This window comes from Dipodomys spectabilis, unplaced genomic scaffold (genome assembly GCF_019054845.1).
Source record: "Dipodomys spectabilis isolate Male_0828 unplaced genomic scaffold, ASM1905484v1 ptg000363l, whole genome shotgun sequence".
In the NCBI taxonomy this organism is placed as follows: domain Eukaryota; kingdom Metazoa; phylum Chordata; class Mammalia; order Rodentia; family Heteromyidae; genus Dipodomys; species Dipodomys spectabilis.
This window is the reverse complement of record NW_024871040.1, coordinates 4,935,524-4,957,800: the sequence shown is the minus strand read 5'-3', so window position 1 is coordinate 4,957,800 and position 22,277 is coordinate 4,935,524. Positions and strand designations below refer to the sequence as shown.

Genomic DNA, 22,277 nt, shown 5'->3' with positions numbered 1-22,277 from the left:
TTTTCCGCCGGGCGCTGGTGGCTCACGCCTGTAATCCTAGCTACTCAGGAGGCTGAGATCTGAGGATCGCGGTTCAAAGCCAGCCCGGGCAGGAAAGACCGTGAGACTCCTATCTCCAATAAACCACCAGAAAACCGGAAGTGGCGCTGTAGCTCAAGTGGCAGAGCACTCGCCTTGAGCTGAAGAGCTGAGGGACAGCACCCAGGCCCAGAGTTCAAGCCCCACGACCGACAAAAAAAAAAAAAAAGAAAATATGTTTTCCTAGTTTTTTTTTTTATTGGAGACCTTTGATACTTCCAAATAATTAAAGCTTGGTTTGGAGCTATCACTTGCCATAGCTGTTATTGTAAAAATTACTTGCTAGCGTTGTCCTGAAATAGATTATATAGATATAGATATATTAAGAATCATTATCGGGCAGGGAAGGTGGCTCAGTGGTAGAGCGCTTGCCTTGCATACATGAGGCCCTGGGTTCGATTCCCCAGTACCACATAAGCAAAAAGAAAAAAAGCCGAAAGTGGCACTGTGGCTCAAGTGGTAGAGCGCTAGCCTTGAGCTGAAGAGCTGAGGGACAGCGCCCAGGCCCAGAGTTCAGACCCCATGACTGGATCCCCCCCCCCCCCCCAAAAAAAAAGAATCATTATCATCATCCTTGTGCCCTGCTAGTGAAAATGTAAAATGGTACAACCACCATGAAAAACTATATAGAGGTTTCTCAAATAGGAACAATATGAATTACATGATCACACATCTTGGTTTATATCCAAAGGAAAGGATAGACTAAAAGAGGTAATTCTACACCTATGTTCACTGAAGCCTTATTCAGAAGTGTCAAGATGTAGAAGAAAACCAGGTTTCCATTAACAAATGAATGGATAAACAAAATATTATATATGAAAATGGTAGAATTGTATTAATACTTTAAGTTTACAGTAAAGAAATCCTGTCACATTTGATAATATGAATGAATCTAAAGGACATTGCACCAAATGAAATCAGCCACTTATGTAAATTACCTAGAGTAATCAAATACAGCTACAGAATGTAGAATGCTGGTGTCAAGAGCTAGGGACAGAGAAGAATGAGGAGCTACTGTCCAACTGGTTCAGGTTTTTTTGTTTTGTTTTGTTTTTTGTCAGTCGTGGAGCTTGAACTCTGGGCCTGGGTACTGTCCCTGTGCTCTTCAGGTCAAGGCAAGCGCTCTACCTCTTGAGCCACAGCGTCACTTCCGGCTTTTCTCTTCTGGCTTATGTGGTGCTGAGGAATCGAACCCAGGGCCTCATGCATGCAAGGCAAGCACTCTATCACTGAGCCACCTTCCCAGCCCCAAGAACACTTTGATCTCTTATACTTCTGAGGGCTAGAGAGTTCTTCTTGAAGTAAGCCAACACTGGGTAAGGATCTTCCTATAACCTCATTGCGTAGTGGAAGGCAGAGGGTAAGAGAGCACTACAGAGCAGGAACCCCCAACCCCAATTTGCTTATATAACAAACCCATTTTTGAGATATTGATGTTAGTCCATTCATGAGGGCAGAGCCCTCTTGGCCTAATTACATTCACACTTTCACAGTGTTTGCATCAGGAATTCAGTTTCTAAAACTTCATCTTCTGTGGAATACATTCAAGTCTTAGCAGACACTAAATCCCTTTGGTCTCAAGGAGCTAGTGACCATGAAGGTGAGCAGCCCCAGCTGGTGTCCTCTATTCTAATTGGTCCATCATTGCCTCTAGCTTTAATGACAGAGGAGAAGGAAAGGTATCTTTGGATGGCAACACTAGGATCTCTGTGCTCATGGAGGCCTTGGCTCCCTTTTCCTGCTTAAAGCTGACAAGTGTCCTTCTAGTACCAGCTCTCATTCACACCCTCCTTCATAAGCCTTAGTTCAGGCTTATCAACTGCAATAGCTGCCCGTCCAGTGTCCTGCCTGCTTTATCCAGAGCAAAGAATCAACAATTTTATGAATAGTTTTTTCCCATTACCCTAAGAATACCAATGTTTAGAACAGAACTCAGTATTGACGAAAACACTATGATACAGCTCTGATCACCACCCCACCATTCCTAAGTGCATGTAAACAGTCTGAGAGAAAACACAGAGAAATAAAGTGAGTGGTTCCTTTCTTTGTTAGAACCGAGAATAAATATAAAATGCCATCCCTCAGCGTCCCTCACTTCTCTAAATGTGATATATTTTTTTAAAATAATAGCTTTGTTAAAATAATTCATGTAGGGCTGGGAAGGTGGCTCAGTGGTACAGTGCTTGCCTTGCATGCCTGAGGCCCTGGGTTCGATTCCTCAGCACCACATAAGCAAAAAGAAAAAAGCCAGAAGTGGCGCTGTGGCTCAGGTGGTAGAGTGCTAGCCTTGAGCTGAAGAGCTGAGGGACAGCTGGTTCAAGTGGTAGAGTGCTAGCCTTGAGCTGAAGAGCTGAGGGACAGCGCCCAGGCCCAGAGTTCAGGCCCCACAATCGGACCCCCCCCCAAAAAAATTCATGTAGCATAAAACTTTTTTGGTGGTACTGGGATTTGAACTCAAAGCCTTGAGCTTACTAGGATGATGCTCTACCACTTCAGCCACATCTCAAGCCCCGGTTTTTTGCCGGTTATTTTTGAGACAGAGTCTCACTTCCTAACTGGGCATAGCAACCACTTACTTTAGGCTACCTTATTTTTGCTGAGATTACAGGATCTTACTACTGTATCTGGATTTTCTCCACAGAATGGAGTCTCCCCTACTTTTCTATTCAGACTGGCCTGGAGCCAGCTGGCCTTCTGTGTTGCTTGAGATGAAAGAAGCACACCACTGCATCTGACTAAGAACTGAGAACGAGTCTTGGGAACGTGGCCTTAAATCATGATCCTCCTATTTTCAGCCCTTCAAGTAGCTAGGATTACAAGTGTGAGGTACCAGCACCTGGCAAAAATTAGTATAGAGTAGTGAGAACCTCACCAACAATCTAATATTGGAACATTTTCAAAATAAAAAACAGAAACCCTAACTCCTTCTTCCTTCACCTCTGCCCTGGCAACCTTGAATTTGTTTTATGTCTCTAGACATTTACTTCTCTGGATAATTCATACAAATAGGATACCACGAATATTATGAGGCTTTTTTTTTGTTTGGTAGGGGGCAGGAAGACAATTGAAACTTAGGGCTTTGTACTTGCTGGTTAAGTGTGTTATCATTTGAGCTATCCCTCCATCCCCTGTTGTTTTAGTCAAGAATCTTGTGCTTTCTGCAAGGGGCTGACCTCAGATCATATTTTTTCTACCTATGTGTCCTGAATACCCTGCATTACAGATGTGAACCACCACAAACCAGTTTGGTCTTTGAGATAGAATCTTGCTAACTTTTTTCCCAGGATGGACTTAGTCAAGTAGCTAGGATTATATAAACTACTGGGCACTGTTCATGTATTACAAGGTTTGAGTAAAAATTTTAAAAAATCTATACCAATGAAATGTCCTTGGGCCCTGAGTGCCAGGTCTGCTACTTGCCAGATTTACTATGGAAGTCACCTCTTGCCAGGTGCCTGTGGCTCACACCTGTAATCTTAGTTACTCGGGAAGCTAAGATCTGAAGATCCCAGATCAAAGCCAGCCAAGGCAGAAAAGTCCATGAGACTCTTATTTTTAATTAACCAGAAAAGTGGTTCAAGTGGTAGTAGGCCAGCCTTGCTCAATAAAAGCTAAGGGAGCCAGGCACCGGTGGTTTAGGCCTGTAATCCTAGCTACTCAGGAGGCTGAGATCTGAGGATCAAGGTTCAAAGCCAGCCTGGGCTGGAAAGTCTGTGAAACTCTTATCTCCAAAAAACCACTCGAAAACCAGAAGTGGCGCTGTGGCTCAAGCGGTAGAGTGCTAGCCTTGAGCTGAAGACAGCACCCAAGCCCAGAGTTCAAGCCCCATGACCAACCCCCCCCCCAAAAAAAAAAGCTAAGGAACAGTGCTTAGGCCCTGAGTTCCAGCCCCAGGTCCAGCACAAAAATTAAAAAAGAATTTAAAAAGCCACCTAAACACTATGTTTCTCTGGGCTGCAACAACCTCACCTAACAAAGGCGTCAACGGTTCTTTTAGCTCTGAAACTATCTATACATTTAAGTGAAAGTACAAATAGACACGGAGACACAAGACACACAGAGACACACACACACAAAGGTGGCACATGGTCTTATCTAATCGTATCTGTCAAAACAAGCACCAGGCAGGTTCATCTTCCGTGGTGGAAGGCTCCATCTGACAGCTGTGCACTGTGACCCACCAGGTCAGCAGCTGCTACCCCAGGAGCAGCTAATGTCTTACCATCTGACAGAACCTAGTGGTGAGCCCATCCTCTGCCGACTCAGCAAATTCTGTCCATGGGAGTTTCTCTCTTGTACAGAAGGCAAAGGGCATAGCTGCAAGCAGAGAGGTTCGAGTCACATCACACATGGCCTCTGCTTCTTGTCCTCAGCCCAGCAGCGTGAGGTTACCATTGGGACCCTCCCCCTCCCAGCATTGAGGTGGCTTCTTTCAGAAATAAGAAAAGCCATTTAAGAAGTTTGGGAAGCTGGGGGCCAGTGGCTCACGCCTGTAATCCTACCTACTCAGGAGGCTGAGATCTGAGGATGGAGGTTCAAAGCCAGCCCGGCAGGAAAGTCCCTGAGACTCTTATCTCCAATAAACCACCAGAAAACCAGAAGTGGCACTGTGGCTCAAGCGATAGCCTTGAGCTGAGGGACAACACCCAAGCCCAGAGTTCAAGCCCCAGGACTGACCAAAAAAAAAAAAAAGAAGTTTGGGAACAGGATGGGAAGGTGGCTCAGTGGTAGAGTGCTTGCCCTGGGTTCGATTCCTCAGCACCACATAAGCAGAAAAAGCCAGAAGTGGTGCTATGGGAAAAAAGGAGACCAGCTTGCAGTAACTAGGGATCATACAATGACACAAAAGTTTATTTAATGTTGACTTCTTTAGAGATAACACCACAAGGCAAGATAAGATATAATACAACATGGACTTTCAGACCAAAATACATCTTATTTATTCAAAATATGACAGCAGAAGTGAAAAAGATAAGAACTAAATGACAAAGTAAATGAAATCTATCAGAAAATTGTGCAAGATATAAGATAGGAAAAACAGAAGGAAACAGGTAAGAAAATTAGGTAACTTACCCAGATATCAGGAAGACTGAAGAAAAAGAAGTGCTAAATAAGATGTAAGAGGATTTAAAAAAAATGTTTCAGGCAGGTGCCAATGGCTCACGCCTGTAATCCTAGCTACTCAGGAAGCTGAGAACTGAGGATCGTGGTTCAAAGCCAGCTTGGGCAATGAAAGTCCAGTCCGAAAGTCCGTGAGACTCTTACCTCCAATTAACCACCAGAAAACTGGAAGTGGCTCTGTGGCTCAAGTGGTAGAGGGCTCACCTTCAGCTGAATAGCTCAGAGACAGTGCCCAGGCCCAGAGATCAAGCCACACAACTGACAAAAAAAAAAAAAAGTCCCACAACACTAGTGGCGCAAAGGGTCAACTAAAATCAAAATGACTCACTCACACTAAGCTTAAATGCTACCAGACAGAAACTGAGTTGAAAGAAATGATGGCCAGGCGCTGGTGGCTCACGCCTGTAATCCTAGCTACTCAGGAGGCTGAGATCTGAGGATCGCGGTTCAAAGCCAGCCTGGGCAGGAGAGAACATGAGACTCCTATCTCTAATAAACCACCAGAAAACCGGAAGTGGCGCTGTAGCTCAAGTGGTAGAGCGCTCGCCTTGAGCTGAAGAGCTGAGGGACAGCGCCCAGGCCCAGAGTTCAAGCCCCACGACCAACCAAAAAAAAAAAAGAAATGAATAGTCAAATCTCCCAGATAGGGCAGTTTCAACCAGCAGGATGTATTTCCTTTGTGCTTTAATTCTTTTTTTTTTTGTTTTTTTTGCTAGTTATGGTGCCTGAACCCTGGGCCTGGGCACTGTCCCTCAGCTCTTCAGGTCAAAGCTAGCGCTCTACCACTTGAGCCACAGCACCACTTCCAGCTTTTTCTGCTTATGTGGTGCTGAGGAATCGAACCCGGGGCCTCATGCATGCAAGGCAAGCACTCTACCACTGAGCCACCTTCCCAGCCCTGTGCTTTAATTCTTACACCAAAATTAATCTACAGTTAAATAATGTCAACCAGTCAGTTGTTTTGTTTCTTAATTGTTCTGTGTCCAGGTCCCTAGAAGGCTAGCAATTATTTACTTTACAAAGAAAATAATTTTCAAACAACCAGTCCTCTCTTCTTCATAAAACCAAACTCCTGCTCAGTTCATTGAAAGACCTATTTTATTTTATTTTTGCTGGTATTGGGCTTGAAAAAAGCATGAGCTACCAGTGACCTGCTGACATATTCTATTTTATGAAATGAAATGTTTTCCGATTCTAGAATCACAAATAAAGCCAACTAACAACCTTCAACTAATATTAATTTTGCCTTTTGACAGAGAAAAGAACTAATGAAACAATACAAGAAAATGTGGATTAATAGACCCAAGTGTCTAAGTTGAAATAATTTACGAAGTGCCTAAAGGTTCGAAAAAGGTATATGCAATGGAATTTTTTAAGTTAGCCTAAAAAACAAACAAGATCCTACAATCTTCTAGAGAAAAATAAACAAATTGTAGACAAATAAAAATGGATTTGAGTCAGTCAATGACACTTACTCAATGCTAGAATGGAGCAATGTGTCCAAACTTCTATAATGATTTCTAACCTATAATTTGATGCCAAATTGGGTTGGTAACCTAGAATTTGATATGTACTCAAACTATCAAAAAAAAAAACCAAAACATTGTAAGTGATCACCAGTGGCTCATGCCTGTAATCCTGTCTACTCAGGAGGCTGAAATCTAAGGATCAAGGTTTAAAGTCAGCCCAGGCAAGAAAGCTGGTGAGACTCTTATCTCCAATTAACCACCAAAAAGCTGGCAGCAGAGCTATGGCTCAAGTGGTAGAGCTCTAGCCTTGAGTGGCAAAGCTAAACAACAGCACCCAGATCTGAATTCAAGTCCCAATACTGACACACACGTACATGTACACGTACACACACACACAAATGCACAGATGACATATATTCCTTGGATACACATGGCTTCAAAACAATATCTCTGACATGCTCTTTCTCAAGAAATCATTCCATTAAAATGAGGGAGTAAAACCAGAAGGAAGAAGGAAGGAGGTCTCTACAGGAGAATGGTGAGGGGAGGTCCCCAGAGGATAGCTCTGTGGACAGCAGACAGGGCAACTAATTCAGACAGTAAGTCAGAAGGTTTGGCAGATTCCTTCAAAGGAACTGATAGACTGCTTGATGAGTCCAAACAGGTTAAAGGACCTTAGAGACTGGTAGAAAGGGTTCAACTTTCGGTAAGTATGTAGAAAACAAGGCAAACTGGAAGGAAAATAAAAAAGGACTCAAGAAAAGAAATAAACATGGACAAAAGGACTCAGCAGCAACTAGAATGGAGATAAACAGGAAGGATACACATATCTAGAGGGGCACAAGGAGGCCAAGGGTTTACTGTGGTAGGAAATACAGAGATGAGACAACAAAATAATGAGACGTAGCAACAGAAATGAATAAATTTCAAAAGAATTTGCTAGTTCAACAGCCAATTTTTTGGTAATAGAACGGTAGGCCTATTATGACTCTAAATCATGAGCATGTTTAACTTTGTAAGAAGTAAAAAGTTAACATAGAGCATAAGGTCCACACCTATAATCCCAGCTCTTCTACCTAGAAGTAGGAGAATCATAGTCTGAGACCAGTCTGTACAAAAGCACAAGACCTTATCTGTTAAACTGAAGGGAAAAGGGCTACAGGTATGGCCCAGATGAAAGGTTTACCTAGTAAGCTTGAGGCCCTACCTTCCAACCCCAATACACTCCCACCCCCCCCAAAAAAGACAAGATGCATTGTATTCATAAACTGCTTTGTTAAATGGCAACTTCTTTGTACAACTACTTAAAGATAATTTTAAAAAAATTAAAAAAATATAAAAAGGTACCAGATGGGCTGGTAATGTGGCTTAGTTGTAGAGTGTTTGCCTAGCATGCATGAAGCCCTGGTTTGATTCCTCAGTACCACCTAAACAGAAAAAGCCGGAAGTGGCACTGTGACTCAAGTGGTAGAGCACTAACCTTGAGCACAGAGAGGCGTAGGGACAGAGCCCAGGCCCTGAGTTCAAGCCCAAGGACTGGCAAAAATAAATAAATAATAAAGGTACCAGAAGTGTATAACAGAGAATGTTAGGGAGAGAGGCTGGCTGGCTTAGCCTAGATCAGAAGGTAAAGTAGGCTTAGGAGGGACCAGTGTCGAGGTGGCAAGGAGACCAGCTGGAGGTTATTAAAAAAGCCAAGATTGATAGACTGTGTGTACACGTATTATTTTTCCTTTTTTTTTTTTTTGGTCGGTTGTGGGATTTGAACTCAGGGCCTGGGTACTGTCCCTCAGCTCTTCAGCTCAAGGCCAGCGCTCTACCACTTGACCCACAGCGCCACTTCCAGCTTTTTCTGTACATGTGGTGCTGAGGAATCGACCCAGGGCCTCATGCATGCAAGACAAGCGCTCTACCACTGAGCCACCTTCCCAGCCCCCAGCCACCTTCCCAGCCCCCTATTTTTCCTTTGATTTATGTTTGCACCTGGGCACTGTCCTTCAGCTTTTCTGCTTAAAGCCAGCACTCTATCAATTGAGCAACAACTCCACTTCTGGCTTTTTGTTGGAGATAAGAGTATCATGGATTTTCTGTCCATGCTGGCTTTGAACTGTGATCCTCAGATCTCAGCCTCCTGAGTAGCTAGGATTATAGGCATGGGCCATCAGTTCCTGACTTTTTTCTTATTAAGTAATTATTCTTTGGAACTCAAAAGAGAGAGAGAAAAGAAAACCAATCAAGGAGGAGGACAGGGAGCATAGTTTGGAATGAATAAAGTTCTGGATTTGATATCCAATCTGAGAAGGAAAGAAAGAAAGAAAAAAAGAAAGAGAAAGAGAGAGAGAGGGAGGGAGGGAAGAAGGGAGAGAGAGAGAGAAAGGAAGGAAGGAAGGAAGGAAGGAAGGAAGGAAGGAAGGAAGGAAGAAAGAAAAAAAGAAAGAAAGAAAGAAAGAGAAAAGGAAAAAACTACTGGTAACCAGGGCAGAATTAGAGGTTTTCTGGTGTTACTTACAAATAGACTTTCTGTTGATGAGTAGAGTTTTTCTTAATCAGGTAGCATACATTCTAAGACACAATTGCTTAAAGATGCTGAGAAAGCACTGGAAGAGAGAGACTTACTCCATGCTTCTTGGAAACAAATGATGTTGACTCCGCACATTGCAGCAACCTCCACAATGGCCTCAATTCGTCTGTGGAGGGCAGAGACCTGGTGATTTTTAAAGAGTAAGGATTAGCTGGACTCTGGTGGCTCATGCCAATAATCCTAGCTACTCAGGAGGTTTGAGATATGAGGACTGAGGTTCAAAGCCAGCTGGAACAGCAAAGACATAAGACTCATCTCCAATTAAACACACACACACACGCGCACACACACACCCACACATACCTACACACAGAAGCCAGAAGTGAAGCTGTGGCTCAAGTGGTAGAACACTAGCCTTGAGCACAAAAGCTCAGGGACAGTACCCAAGCCCTAAGATCAAGTTCCAGGACCTGCACCAAAAAAAAAAAAGAAGAAGAAGAAGAAGAAGAGGAGGAGGAGGAGGAAGAGGAGGAGGAGGGGGAGGAGGGGGATTAGAATCCATTCATTTCTATTGGTAAGGAAGTCATTTTTAAGAACTCATCACTAGCTGGGCCCCGGTGGCTCACACCTGTAATCCTAGCTACTCAGAAGCTGAGATCTGAGAATAAAAGCCAGCCTCGGGAGCAAAGTCCATGAGACTCTTATCTCCAATATAGTACCAGAAAACCAGAAGTGGCACTGTGGCTCAAGTAATAGAGCACTAGCCTTGAGCTGAAGAGCTGAGGGGCAGCGCCCAGGCCCAGAGTTTAACCCACGACCGACAAAAAAAATAAAATAAAATAAAAAATAAAAAAATTCATCCCTGGCTTGGTAAAGGTGCTTACTTCTGTAATTTCAGATACTTGGCAGGTGGAGATTGGAAGGATCTGATTTGTGGCCAGCCCAGGCAAAAGCTAGCAAAATTCCATCTCAATAAATAAGCTGGGTATGGAGGCACATACCTGTGGTATGTGGAGGACCATGGTCTGAAGCTGGATCCAAGCAAAAGTACAGACCTTAACTTGAAAATAGCTAAAAGCATTATTCAAGTAATAAAGTGTGTGCTTAACAAATGTAAAGCCCTGAGTTCAAACTCTTGTACCACCAATAGATAAATAAAATAAAGAGTTTAGCCCAATGCAAATAGAACAATAAATTCTACCAGCCCGGTTACAAGAGAGAAAGTGGAGAGGTTTCTAATGTGTGGTTCTCTCATCTGCAAGATAAGTAGAGGTACAATTGTCCTGGGCTTCCACAGAAATAGACCTAGTCTCCCCACCCAGCAATGGAGAAAACTACTACCTTTCTTTCAGGGTTGCTAAGAGGTATGAATAATAATGGGTCTGTATACATATACACCTTAAGCCAGCTGTTCCTTCAGTCAAGAACAGTTTTCATTGCCTCATCCTGCATTCAAGGTTTGGAGCTTCTCATGCTGTGCCACTTTCATCGTACTGTGCAAATCTTCTGGCCTTTTGTATTGGTATGTTCCCTGCCCAGGAAATGTGCTTCTCTCTGGCTATCTGGTCTACCTGGATGGGTAATCCCTGTCTTGTGTCATCCCTTGGTGAGTCCTCTGCAGACTCTCTCGGCCTCCTTTGTGCCCCTGTGGCAGTGCTGTTCCCATTGTGCTGCCACTGTATGTCAGGAAAATATCCTTGTCACCTCTCTCCTTGGCAAAATATCTGGCACTTGGGAAAACAGAATGTTGGTTCAAAGAAAGCCTAAAGGAACCAAGCTGGAAGCCCAGAGTATATACTCTTGCCTGAGCTTTTATTCTCATCCCCTGTGAGGCTGTGTGTGTGTGTGTGTGTGTGTGTGTGTGTGTGTGTGTGCGCGCGCTACAGAGCTCCAATTATGCTTGCTGTCAGCCATGTGAATACCTTAATTCCACATTGACAGTATTCAAAGTCTACTTCGAGGTACGGTGGGAGCAAAAACATCTCTGGCCTTCCAACCTGACAATCTGGAATGAATGAGATAGTATGTTCACTAACAACAAGTCCAGAGATTAAACTGAGAATCAGACATTTGGGACAGGAGTATTTCGAATCAAACCCATGGGCTGGGAAGGTGGCTCAGTGGTTAAAAGCGCTTGCTTTGCATGCCTGAGGCCCTGGGTTCGATTCCTCAGCACCACATAAGCAAAAAGAAAAAAGCCGGAAGTGGCACTGTGGCTCAAGTGGTAGAGCGCTAGCCTTGAGCTGAAGAGCTGAGGGACAGCGTCCAGGCCTAGAGTTCAGGCCCCATGACCGGACCCAAAAAAAAAAAAAAAAAAGAAAACTCGAATCAAACCCATGGACAAGGGTCCATGCAAGAGAAAACCAAAGAAGCTATCAGAATTTCAGCAGTTGAAAAACTGATGTGAAGACATACACAAAATCATCTCCATCCAGGACATGTTTCTTTAAACCAGTAAAAAAGGAACTGGGTACTGGCAGCTCACTTCTCTAATCCAAACTACTCTGGTGGCTAAGATCTGAGGATCAGGGTTCAAAGCCAGACTAGGCAGGAAAGTCTATGAAACTCTTGTCTCCAATTAACCACTTAGAGAACCAGAAGTGGCTCAAGTGGTTTAGCCCTAGCCTTGAGCTGAAGAGCTCAGGGACAGCACCCAGGCCCAGAGTTCAAACCCCATGACTGGAAAAAAAATTCCAGAAGTGAAGCTGTGATTCAAGTGGTAGTGAGCCAAAAGGTAAATGACAGTCTCCAAGCCCAGAGTTCAAGTTCTGGTACTGGTACAAAAAATAAATAAATGAATACATGAAAATAAACAAAAAAGGCTATCAAATTGACCTGTTAGGTCATAAGCCTAGATCTGTGCCACAGATCTGTGGGCAGCAGAGAGACTTCTGGGTACAGTGAAACCTGCTCTGTACAGAGAAACATGAGATGATCCTGACCAATGTATGTTGGCAGGCAGGGAACTGAGAAAGAGCTTCTCATAGAGAGAGCTTGAACCAGCCAAAAGGACTCTACCTCCCAGTAGATAAATGGAACTTTGGACCAATAACTGGATAGGAAGGTTTGGAAAGGAATGAGAAGGAAGAACCAGAAGATAAAGAAGAGTGGAAACCAAGACTAGAAAGAAGCAGAGAGGATACGGCAGAAGCATTTTAGCTACATTTTGAGGTTCATAGTCCTGTGGACTCAGTGAGTTGCCAGCCAGGGTCTGCAATGTGTTCAAATGTGTTCAAAAGAAAGCCTAAGGATGGGTGATGGTGACACACACCTGTAGTCCCAGCCACTATAGGTATCAGTTCAAAGCTAATACATGGAGGATCATGATAGCTCGGAGATCACAGCTCAAAGCTGGCCCAGGTAGAAAAGGCTGCAATAATATATCTCTGAGTAACCAACAAAATGTTGAACAAGAAGCATAGCTCAAGTAGAAGAGCTTCAGCCATGAGCAAGCAAGAGAGCTGAGCTAGAGAGTGAGGCATAATTCAAGCAATACTACCAGCAAAAAAGAAAGGAAGGAAGAAAAGAAGGAAGGAAGGAAGGGAGGGAGGGAGAGAGGGAGGAAGGGAGGGAGAGAGGGAGGGAAGAAGGACTGTACCTGTTCTGTCACAGGGGTGGATGCAGGGAGGGGAGTTCTGTTTTGAACTAGTCCCACACGCACAATTCTGGGGCATCTCAGCTGCTCCTCAGCAGCCTCAAAGGCATATCCCTGCAGTTCAAAGCCTCTTTCTGAAGCAGCTTCAAAAGCTCTTCTGGGCAGGTTCAGCTTCCTATAAGTGCAAGAAACAACAGGGAAGTGGATTTGGATGATGTCTGCTGCATTTACTACAAAGCCCCCCCAGGGATGGGGGCGTAGCTCAGATCCAATACAGGCTTTAGCATGTACAAGAGCCTGGGCTCTATCGCCAGTATTACAAACATAAAATGAAGTAAAATAACCCCTTCCTCCCATCAGGTTGTTTATCAGGTAAAGAAGAGCTGGGAATGTTCTGGCAAGAAAACTAGTTCCAGAGTCCAAAGTGTTTCAGTCAAAGGAGACTGAGCCATGAATGGACACTGTAGTAAAGCTGGACTTTACCTGACAGTAGGTGAGGAGGCAGCATGCTTAGGTTTTGCAAATGGAGGCAGTGTAAATAGTCAAGAGATTAGTGTTTTGGAGTTTCTGACATTGGGGCAAGGATTAAAGTCCTAGCAGTACACACAGAAGGAGAGAAATGATTTCATTTTTGAAATCATTACTGGCTCAATCTATAATCCTAGCTACTTAGGAGGCAGAGATCTGAGGATGGTATTTCAAAGCCAGCCCAGGCATGAAAGTCCAAGAGATTCTTATCTCCAATCAACCACCAGAAAACCAGAAGTAGTAGAGCACTAGACTTGAGCAAAAGAGCTCAGGGATAGTACCCAGGCCCTGAGTTCAATCCCCATGGCCACCCCCCCCCCCAAAAAAAAAAGATTCGGAGGTCCATGAGGAGCCTAGGGGCTGGAGTATCCTGGGCATAAGGGTGCTCAGGAGACAGGCCTGATGGAGACCAAGAACTGACTATGAGGAAGGCCTACAGGAAGGACTCTAAGGAAGTTGAGTCTCAGGTGGGTGATCCCCAGAGCCCCGTCCTCTGCTGCTCCTGCTGAGGGGTCTGGTACATACCTGGTCCTAGCTGGGCTCCATGGGCTCAAGTATTCAAAGATCAAATACTCACCCAACATTGTAGTTTATTAACAAAACCTAAAGGCTTATTTAGAAAACCTTCCACCCAAGTGACCATTGGTCAGGCAGCAAATACCTCCTGACACCTGTTGCATGCCAGGGCTGGGGTAAAACCCCCAGAGGCACAGTTCATGGCCCCCAGCCAAGAAGGGCTTACCATTTAAGGATGAGAGGATTATGAAATGCTCAGAGAACACCTCAAAAAAGAACCTGACAGCCATTATCTAATAATAATATTTCTCTCCTACTTTAAATCGCTTTCTTAAAGACATTTCTTTCAAAATCACAGCCCTGTCAGTCCAAGCCCCCTGTTGCCGCCCCCTGCCAAGTGCTTTCCATGTGACAGCCCTGACAGCTGCGAGTTGGGTTCCACCCCTGACAAGCAGCCTGCTTTTCAAATAGTCAAGGTTCCCTTCCCTCTGGCAGTTAGAAATAGCAGCAGTGCCCACACCTCTCCTTCCCTGGCTGGGACTGTCAGTCCTCCCACCTTCCAGTAAGTAGAAGACTCTTCTTGTGGGTTACAGCCTTGGGAAAGCCATTTGTGGTGGACAGAGTCATACAGCTTTCTCTTCAGAAGCTACAACCAGGGGACTCAGAGCAGTCACAGGGAGAAAAAAGCAGGCTGATGGCCCATGGAACAGGATTCATCTGGGAGAGTCCTGTGTTCTCAATCCATGAAGACAGGGAGATCAAGATTGTAACCACCACTCTATAGACATTTCTCTTCATCCATCATTCTGTCCTACTACCATCAGCTCTATTGTTCCATAATTGCCTTTCCTTCTACCCTTCCTGTGCCCACTGCTGCCTCTATTCCTTCCAGGTCTGAAACTGTACTCATTCTTAGCATCTTGCAGACATTTATTCTCCTAGAGGTTGCTGCTGGCATAATATAGTATACTGTTTTACATTTATTCTCCTGGATTAAGGTACTTTTAGATCAGCTGTCTTTAAAATCTACCTTTCCTCAACACTTCGATCTATTTTCAAGATTACCACCTATAAATAATTTTCCTGCCCACCCGGTGCCTGTGGCTTACACCTGTAATCCTAACTACGGAGGAGGCTGAGATCCGAGGATGGTGATTTGAAGCCAGCTCAGGAAAAAAAAAAAGCACATGAGACTCTTATCTACAATTAATCAGCAAAATGCTAGAAGTGGAGCTGACACCCAAGTGATGGCATGACAGCCCTGAGCAAAAAAGTTAAGGGACAATGGCTAGGTACAGAATTTGAGCCCTATACCACTCAAGGGACACAGACCATGATTAATAAATAAACTGTGTCCATCAAAGGCTTGGCATGAGAGGTGGTGGTGATGTACTGCACCACCTCTCAGTCACATGGTGAACACCCTCAAGGGACAAGATCAGGTTATGAGGGTGGACCCTCACCATCAGGATTAGTAGCCTCGTAAAAGAGGACTGGAAGAGGTTCCTTGAGCCTTGGACAGAGCTATCAGGCACTATCTCTGAACCATGAACTGGCCTTCCCAGAACTGGTTAGCTTCTTCCTCTTGGCTCCCACTGCCTGCCTTCTTTGGTCCTTACTGTTGACTTTCAGTCTCTCACTCTGCTGAGGATCCTATCCCTCCTGCCCTCATCTCCAGCTTTAAGAAGAATAGCAAGAGTGGCACTGTGGCTCAAGTGGTAGAGCGCTCGCCTTGAGCTGAAGAGTGTAGGGACAGCGCCCAAGCCCAGAGTTCAAGCCCCACGACCAACCAAAAAAAAAAAAAAGAAGAAAAGCAAGTTACTTCTGGTTCTGCTGCCACACACCCCTGGGCCCTCTATCCTGTCCCTCCACTAGTTTAGGCCCAAGGACCCTAAGCATCTGCTTCTTCAGAAAGCTCTCACTTTAAGAACTTCATCTTTCCTCTGAGTCTTTCCCACGATCATTTAAAATTATAAAACTAGAGTTTTGTTACAAATGGAACATGGTCGTGGTGGGGAGCGGGGGAAGGAAATAGTAGAAAGGGTATAAAATTTAAAAAATTGGTTTTCTTTTCCCTATAAGTCCTAGTTCCCAAATCAGTGATAACACTCCAAAAATGTTGCATTCTTCCAAAACTTCTATACAAGGGCAGATGTCTCAAATATCATGGTTCTCTGCATTTTCTTCTCTTTACCTTGCCTTTTCATTTGACAGTAACACACCACATAAATTTCTTTCAGGGCTGAAACCCATGCATGTCTGTGGTCCCATGGGATATAATGACACCTTAATGGAGCTGAGAAATTTTTGTCACCTATTGACATCACAGCTGTCATATCATAATGTAACACATTACTTACATGTTTGTGGGAATCTTGGTATACACAAACTTACTGTAGTGCTAGTGATAAAAGTCTAGCACATAAAATTATACATAGTATGTAATACTTGATAATAATAACTGTATTATTGATTTTCTATATGTACTATACTTTTTTTTGGTGCCAGGTCTGGGGCTTATACTCAGGGCCACCGCTAAACTTTTTTGCTCAAGGCTAGTGCTCTACTGCTACAGCCACAGCTCTACTTCCAGCTTTTTTTGGTGCTTAATTGGAGGTAAGATTCTCATGGACTTTCATTCTCTGGCTGGCTCTGAACCACAAACTCAGTTATTAGCTTCCTGACTACATAGGATTATAGGCATGAACCACTGGCACCCAGTTATTTACTTTTTTGGTGATACCTGGAATGAAACTCAAGGTTTACTATCTCTAAAATGTTCTTTTAGAGTGTATTTTCTTAGTGGTCCTGAGGTTTGAACTCACAGCCTTGTGCTTGGTAGCCAGAGGCACTCTACCACTGAACCATGCCTCTACCATAGAAAATATTTTCTACAAATAATAAAGGTTAATGTAGCCAGGTGCCAGTAGCTTATAGCTATAATTCTAGCTACTAAGGGAGCTGAGATCTGAGGATAATGGTTCAAAGCCAGCTGGGGCAGGAAGGTCCATGAGACTCCTATCTCCAATAAACTACTCAGAAAAAGCCGGAAGTGGTGCTGTGGCTCAAGTGGTAGAGCACTAACCTTGAGCACAGAGGCACTCAGGGACAGAGCCCAGGCCCTGAGTTCAACCCCCAGGACCAGCAAAAAAAAAAAGGTTAATTTAAAACAGTTTACTATATTATGCCAGTAGCAACCTCTAACCGCTAACCTCCCATGTTTACTAGATCTGACTGCATCAAGAGGACATGTTGAGCCAGATGCTGGTGGCTCATGCTTGTAATGCTAGATACTAAAGAAGCTGAAATCCAGATTCAAAGCCAGCTCAGGTAGAGAAGTCTATAAGACTCCATCTCCAAAATAACCAGCAAGAAGTTGGGATGGAGGCATGGCTTAGGTGTTAAAGTGGCAGCAAGGGAAAGCACCAGATTTCAAACTTCCAACTGGTGGGAGGGAGGGGCACGTTAAAGAGCTGGGACAGCTTATAGCTCAACACTAGATTACTAGGCTAGCATGTGAAATTAAAACAATCCAAAAAACCCACTTTAAGTCATTGATTTAAACTGAAAGTTTGTGTCAGTATGCTTAGTATTTACTATTATGTTCAAACTACCAAAAAAAAATCACCTAAAGATGAAAGTATTGCTACTGTTAAATGATATATGTCTATGTGGCTCAGGTATCTTTCCCTATATTTAGCATATGTAAACTTACACATTCACCATTACAAGCTGATTGATTTTCCCTATTAAAAAAGAAGAGACTGGGCTGGGAAGGTGGCTCAGTGGTAGAGCGCTTGCCTTGCATGCAGGAGGCCCTGGGTTCGATTCCTCAGCACCACATAAGCAGAAAAAAAAAGCCGGAAGTGGTGCTGTAGCTCAAGTGGTAGAGCGCTAGCCTTGAGCTGAAGAGCTGAGGAACAGCGCCCAGGCCCAGAGTTCAGGCCCCACGACTGGACCAAAAAAAAAAAGAAGAAGAAGAGACTATTTCACACATTCTCTCCTACTTCAGTCTCTCTCTCTTCCACCTAAACTTCCCTTTGCTCCTCTCTCATCTCTAATTCTCTCCTCGTTTCTCTCTTTTCTGGCCCCCACTTCCCATCTTTGGACTGCCCCTGCTTTTTTGTCATTTAAGCCAGAGATTCCTCACCTATCAGACATCTCTGTATCAACTTATTTCTTTCCAGTCCTGCCTTGGAGCCTTACCTCATCACTTCTAGAGTTTCTGTCCTGAGACTCCTTTAATATGCCCATTCCCCAGCATTCCCTCCTGGCCTCTCCCACAAATACACACTTCTTCTCCAGCCTGCAGGAGCCATTTCTAGCACTAGGCTGCCTCCAGCCTCATCTCCATAAAGCAAATAACCTCAAGATATTTCACCTAGAGGTGACAAAGATACCTGCAGCTAGCAGAAACATAGCTAGGACTTAATATGGCCTTATTTAGAGAAAAATGTTTTCACAGTTGTAGAGGTAACAATCTAATGCTAAGGTCATCTGGATTAGCCAGATAAGCCCTAAATCCAAGGGTAAGGATTCCTACAAGACAAAGACACACCCAGAGGAGATACACAAGGCTAATAGGAGAAAATCAAGGCTGGTTGACTATAGGTTGCTACAGGCCAGGAATGCCAAAAGTCATCATAGAGTAGAAAAGAAATGGAAGCATTCTCCCAACACCCACATACATAGTGTTTGGGAGGAAGACAGATACCTTGGTCTTATACTTTTAGTGTTTTAAACTATCTAGTTTGTGGTGATTGTGACAACCCTAGGAATGAAACAGCACACTCCAAACTCAATTAACCCAAAACTAAACCCATCATTCTTCCAAGACTAGTTCTCATCACTTGAACTTATCTGTGAGTCCAAGCCAAAAGCCAGACATAATCCTCACTACCTCTGACACCTCCCCATCCTGTTTACCATCTCTCTGAGACCTCAGGACTCCCACCTCTACACTTCTCATCCTTCATTGTCCTATAGACAGGACTAAGGAATATTTTTAAAGGCTTCTTCCGTTACGTGCAGACAGAGCCCTCAGGATCTACAACAGCCAGTCCTCCTCTCTGCAAATGAATCCCTCTGTCTCCAAGATGCAGCTCAAAATAGCAGCCACTGGAAAGTTTTCTTGACTTCCCCAAACAAGTGAATTTCTTTAGGTCCTTCCTCTATCCTTCTATCAAGATGTAATACAACCATCAAAAGATGAAAACACTGCCAGGTACTGGTGGCTCATACCTGAAATCCTAGCTACTCAGGAGGCTGAGATCTGAAGACTGTTGTTCAAAGCCACCCAGCGTAGGAAAAGTCCATGAGATTCTTATCTCCAATAAACTACTCAGAAAAAGCTGGAAGTGGCCCTATGGCTCAAATGGTAGAACACTTGTTTTGAACAACAAAAAAATTCAGGGACAGTGTTCAGGTCCTGAGTTCAGGCCCCAGGACCAGCAAAAAAAAAAGAGATGAAAATAGAAGGCTGAAGCTATAGCTCAGTGGTATAGTGCTTGCCAAGCATGCATAGGACTCTAGATTTGATCCTCAGCAACCACCAGAAACAAAATACAACCACCACCATCAAAAAGCTATAGTGCTCAACACAAAAATAGTGATCAATAAATCTTTGTTGGATCAGTGAATGCTTCTTGCTTCTGGCTATCTTAAAATTGGAAGTCTGATCCCTGGGGATTTTATCTGTCTGGCACAGGCAAAGCCCATTTAGTTCATTCACTTAGTAAACATTTTCTCTATATTGGGAAAGGCAAGTAACTTGAAGAGAAAGTGGTCTTTGTGTAGAGCACAGTTGAGAAGCTAAGAGAAAGGACTGAGAACTCTAGGCTTATCAGGCCTTTGCCAAGTGGCCAAGTCCAAAGTTGACTGAAGTGTGAACCAGAGTTTTAGTGGGAAGTAAATTTTTAAAAGTAGTTAAGAATAATTTTCTATTCAGGCAGGAAACCTGCTCATAAGATAGCCCATCCAGTCACAAAGACTGAGCAAGTACAAAGCTTACAATTTGAAAGACAAAACCTGGAAGGGCTATGTGGTAAATACAAAAGAACAAAGAAGAGCAACTTCAGTTATTGTGGGCCAGATCTGAGGATGAAGCCTAAGAAATCACTGGTCAACAGAGGTTGGCTGCATTTTACCTCCCACTCTACAATTTCATCCCATTCCACTCTATAATTCTCCAAATGTTAATAAAATTCCTTTACCTACTCAGCCTGCTATCAGTCATTTCTTTGGGAAACATATTTCTCTTTTCCTAAACCCTTCAACTTTACTTCCTTCTAACACCCACTAACTCATTCCATCATTTTCTCCAGAACGTGCCTACTAAAAACAAGCTAATTCCACTGGGTGCCAGTAGCTCAGGCCTGTAATCCTAGCTACTCAGGAGGCTGAGATCTGAGGATCACAGTTCAAAGCCAGCCCGGGCAGGAGTGCCTGGGAGACTCTTATCTGCAATTAACCACCAGAAAACTGAAAATGGCACTGTGGCTCCAGTGGTAAAGTGCTCGCCTTGAGCCCAAGCCCAGAGTTCAAGCCCAATAACAACAATAACAACAATGCAAGCTAATTCCCTTTAATAGAATCTAGCTTGAGGCTGGCTGCCATGCCTGTAATCCTAAACCAGGAGGCTGAGATCTGAGGACCAAGGTTCAAATCCAGCCCAGGCAGGAAAGTCTATGAGACTCTTATCTCCAATTAACCACCAAAAAGGCAGAAGTAAAAGTATAGCTCAACTCAAGAGTGCTAGCCTTGAGGACAGAGACAGCATCTAGGCTCTGAGTTCAAGTCCCAGTACTGGTGCAAGACAAAAAAAAAGAATCTAGCCTACCAAGACAAGAGCCTCAAATTAAACCCTTCCTAAGTGACTAGTCTTTACAGGTGCAGTAGAAAATAGAGCAGGAATGGATATACTGGGAATGGACTTGAGAATCATCCAACCCCTGCTTAGGTGTGAAGAAAAAAAAAATGCCAATCACTATCTGCTAAGCCATTTTTGCATTTGGCCTCCCTGCACTAAATTGCACACAGTGTCTGGGAACTTTTCACTCAATCATTACCCCCGCCCCCCCCCCCCCCCCCCCCCCCAGTTAGAAGTGAGCTGCTCAAATTCCTGATGCAAAACCACTACACGTGGAGCAAGCAGTCTTGCTGTACGGAGTAAGGCCCGGAGCCCACAAATTGGCAGGGAAGTAGAAGGAATTTAGTCAGTCTCTAATTTGAGAGTCAGAGTTTGTACTTTATTCCAATAGCCCAAGAAATCCCTTAGAGAGTTTTAAGTGAGCTAGCTAGCCACAGGATGTAATTTACATTTTAAAGACATCTTTTTGGTTGTGGCAAAGAAGGATGGACTGAAAGAAATAACAGTGGAAGAGCTTTGAAAGTCCAATGTCCAGCAGGTCACTGCCCTCAGAAAGCCCTAGTGATGCACACACAGTTGCTGATGAGTAGAAAATCATTTGCACTGTACATGGTAACTAATTTTTGTGGCTCAACACAACTGAAAAGGTTTCCTTTGCCAATAATATTCAGAGGCCTCTAATTCCAAGGCATGGTCACTGTAGAGAGGTGAGGTACAGCAATCAAGAGTAGCTGCTGGGTGCAGGAGGCGTGCCCTGGTTAAAGGTATTGAACTGACAAAACACACAGAATTCACCTGGGAAAAGGGGATCAAAGGGGAGAAGAGAAGCCAGGTGGCCAGGAGAGAGCCCTAGAGAGTAACTCCCCCTTACCCGTCGTTACCCTCCATTTTGGGACAACACTGGGGGGGGCACATGATTAGAAGGTTCACCCCAGAATCCTGTAACCCATGAAGGCCACAAGATCACATCTAGACATTCTGCCTAGATAGACAGGGCTTCATCCTCGCTGAGAGGCCTTCAGACCTTAAGTGTCTCTTCTTGGACCCCCAAACATACACTTGGTGGTCCCAGAACCTCGCAACTGAGCCTCCATGCCCCGCACCTGGTCTCCTTGCCATACAGAATGCGCTTCACTTCCCGTAAGTCTGCCGACGGCACGTGAGCCTCCAAGCACTGTTCCAGCGACTGCCACTCGGATCCCGCCATTGGCTGAAAGCCACAAGCTCTGGAGTCTGATCCGAAATGCCTGCCTTTGGGGCCCAGCAGAAAGAAGCGGTAACGCGTGGCTCCCTGCGGTCTATTTGAGCGCCCAGAGGGCCAGCGCGGACACCACGTGACACACCTCTCGGTCGAGAGCAGCCAATCAGCGCTGCGGAGCCTCGAGGGTGGGACCGCCGCCCCCTTGCCCTTCGCGCCTCTTTTGCCAGGCGCCAGACACGCCCCCTCGGGTCTCAGGCCAGGGAGAGCCCTGGCTCCTGAGGCGCCCGCCGGCCAGGTCCACCTTCGCTCGGTCTCCACCGGGTCGGAGGGGACTGTCCTCTTCCAACAGTTACCCTTCCTGGCCCGGCGGCTGGAGGCGG

At 44.5% G+C, this 22,277-nt stretch overlaps 1 protein-coding gene across 2 annotated transcripts in view; it reads right to left on the bottom strand.

Moving 5' to 3' along the window:
* The window catches only part of Upb1 (beta-ureidopropionase 1), a 33,995-nt gene extending 12,027 nt beyond the window's left edge, over positions 1 to 21,968 (bottom strand). For both annotated transcript variants that reach the window (XM_042666270.1, XM_042666271.1), the window contains exons 1-4: positions 21,800 to 21,968; positions 12,788 to 12,959; positions 9,285 to 9,372; positions 4,301 to 4,395 (exon numbers count right to left, since the gene is read on the bottom strand). In XM_042666270.1, coding sequence (XP_042522204.1) covers positions 4,301 to 4,395; positions 9,285 to 9,372; positions 12,788 to 12,959; positions 21,800 to 21,903 — 459 coding nt within the window. In that variant the 5' untranslated portion in view covers positions 21,904 to 21,968. The remainder of the gene's footprint in view (positions 1 to 4,300; positions 4,396 to 9,284; positions 9,373 to 12,787; positions 12,960 to 21,799) is intronic.
* Positions 21,969 to 22,277: the final 309 nt, after the last annotated feature.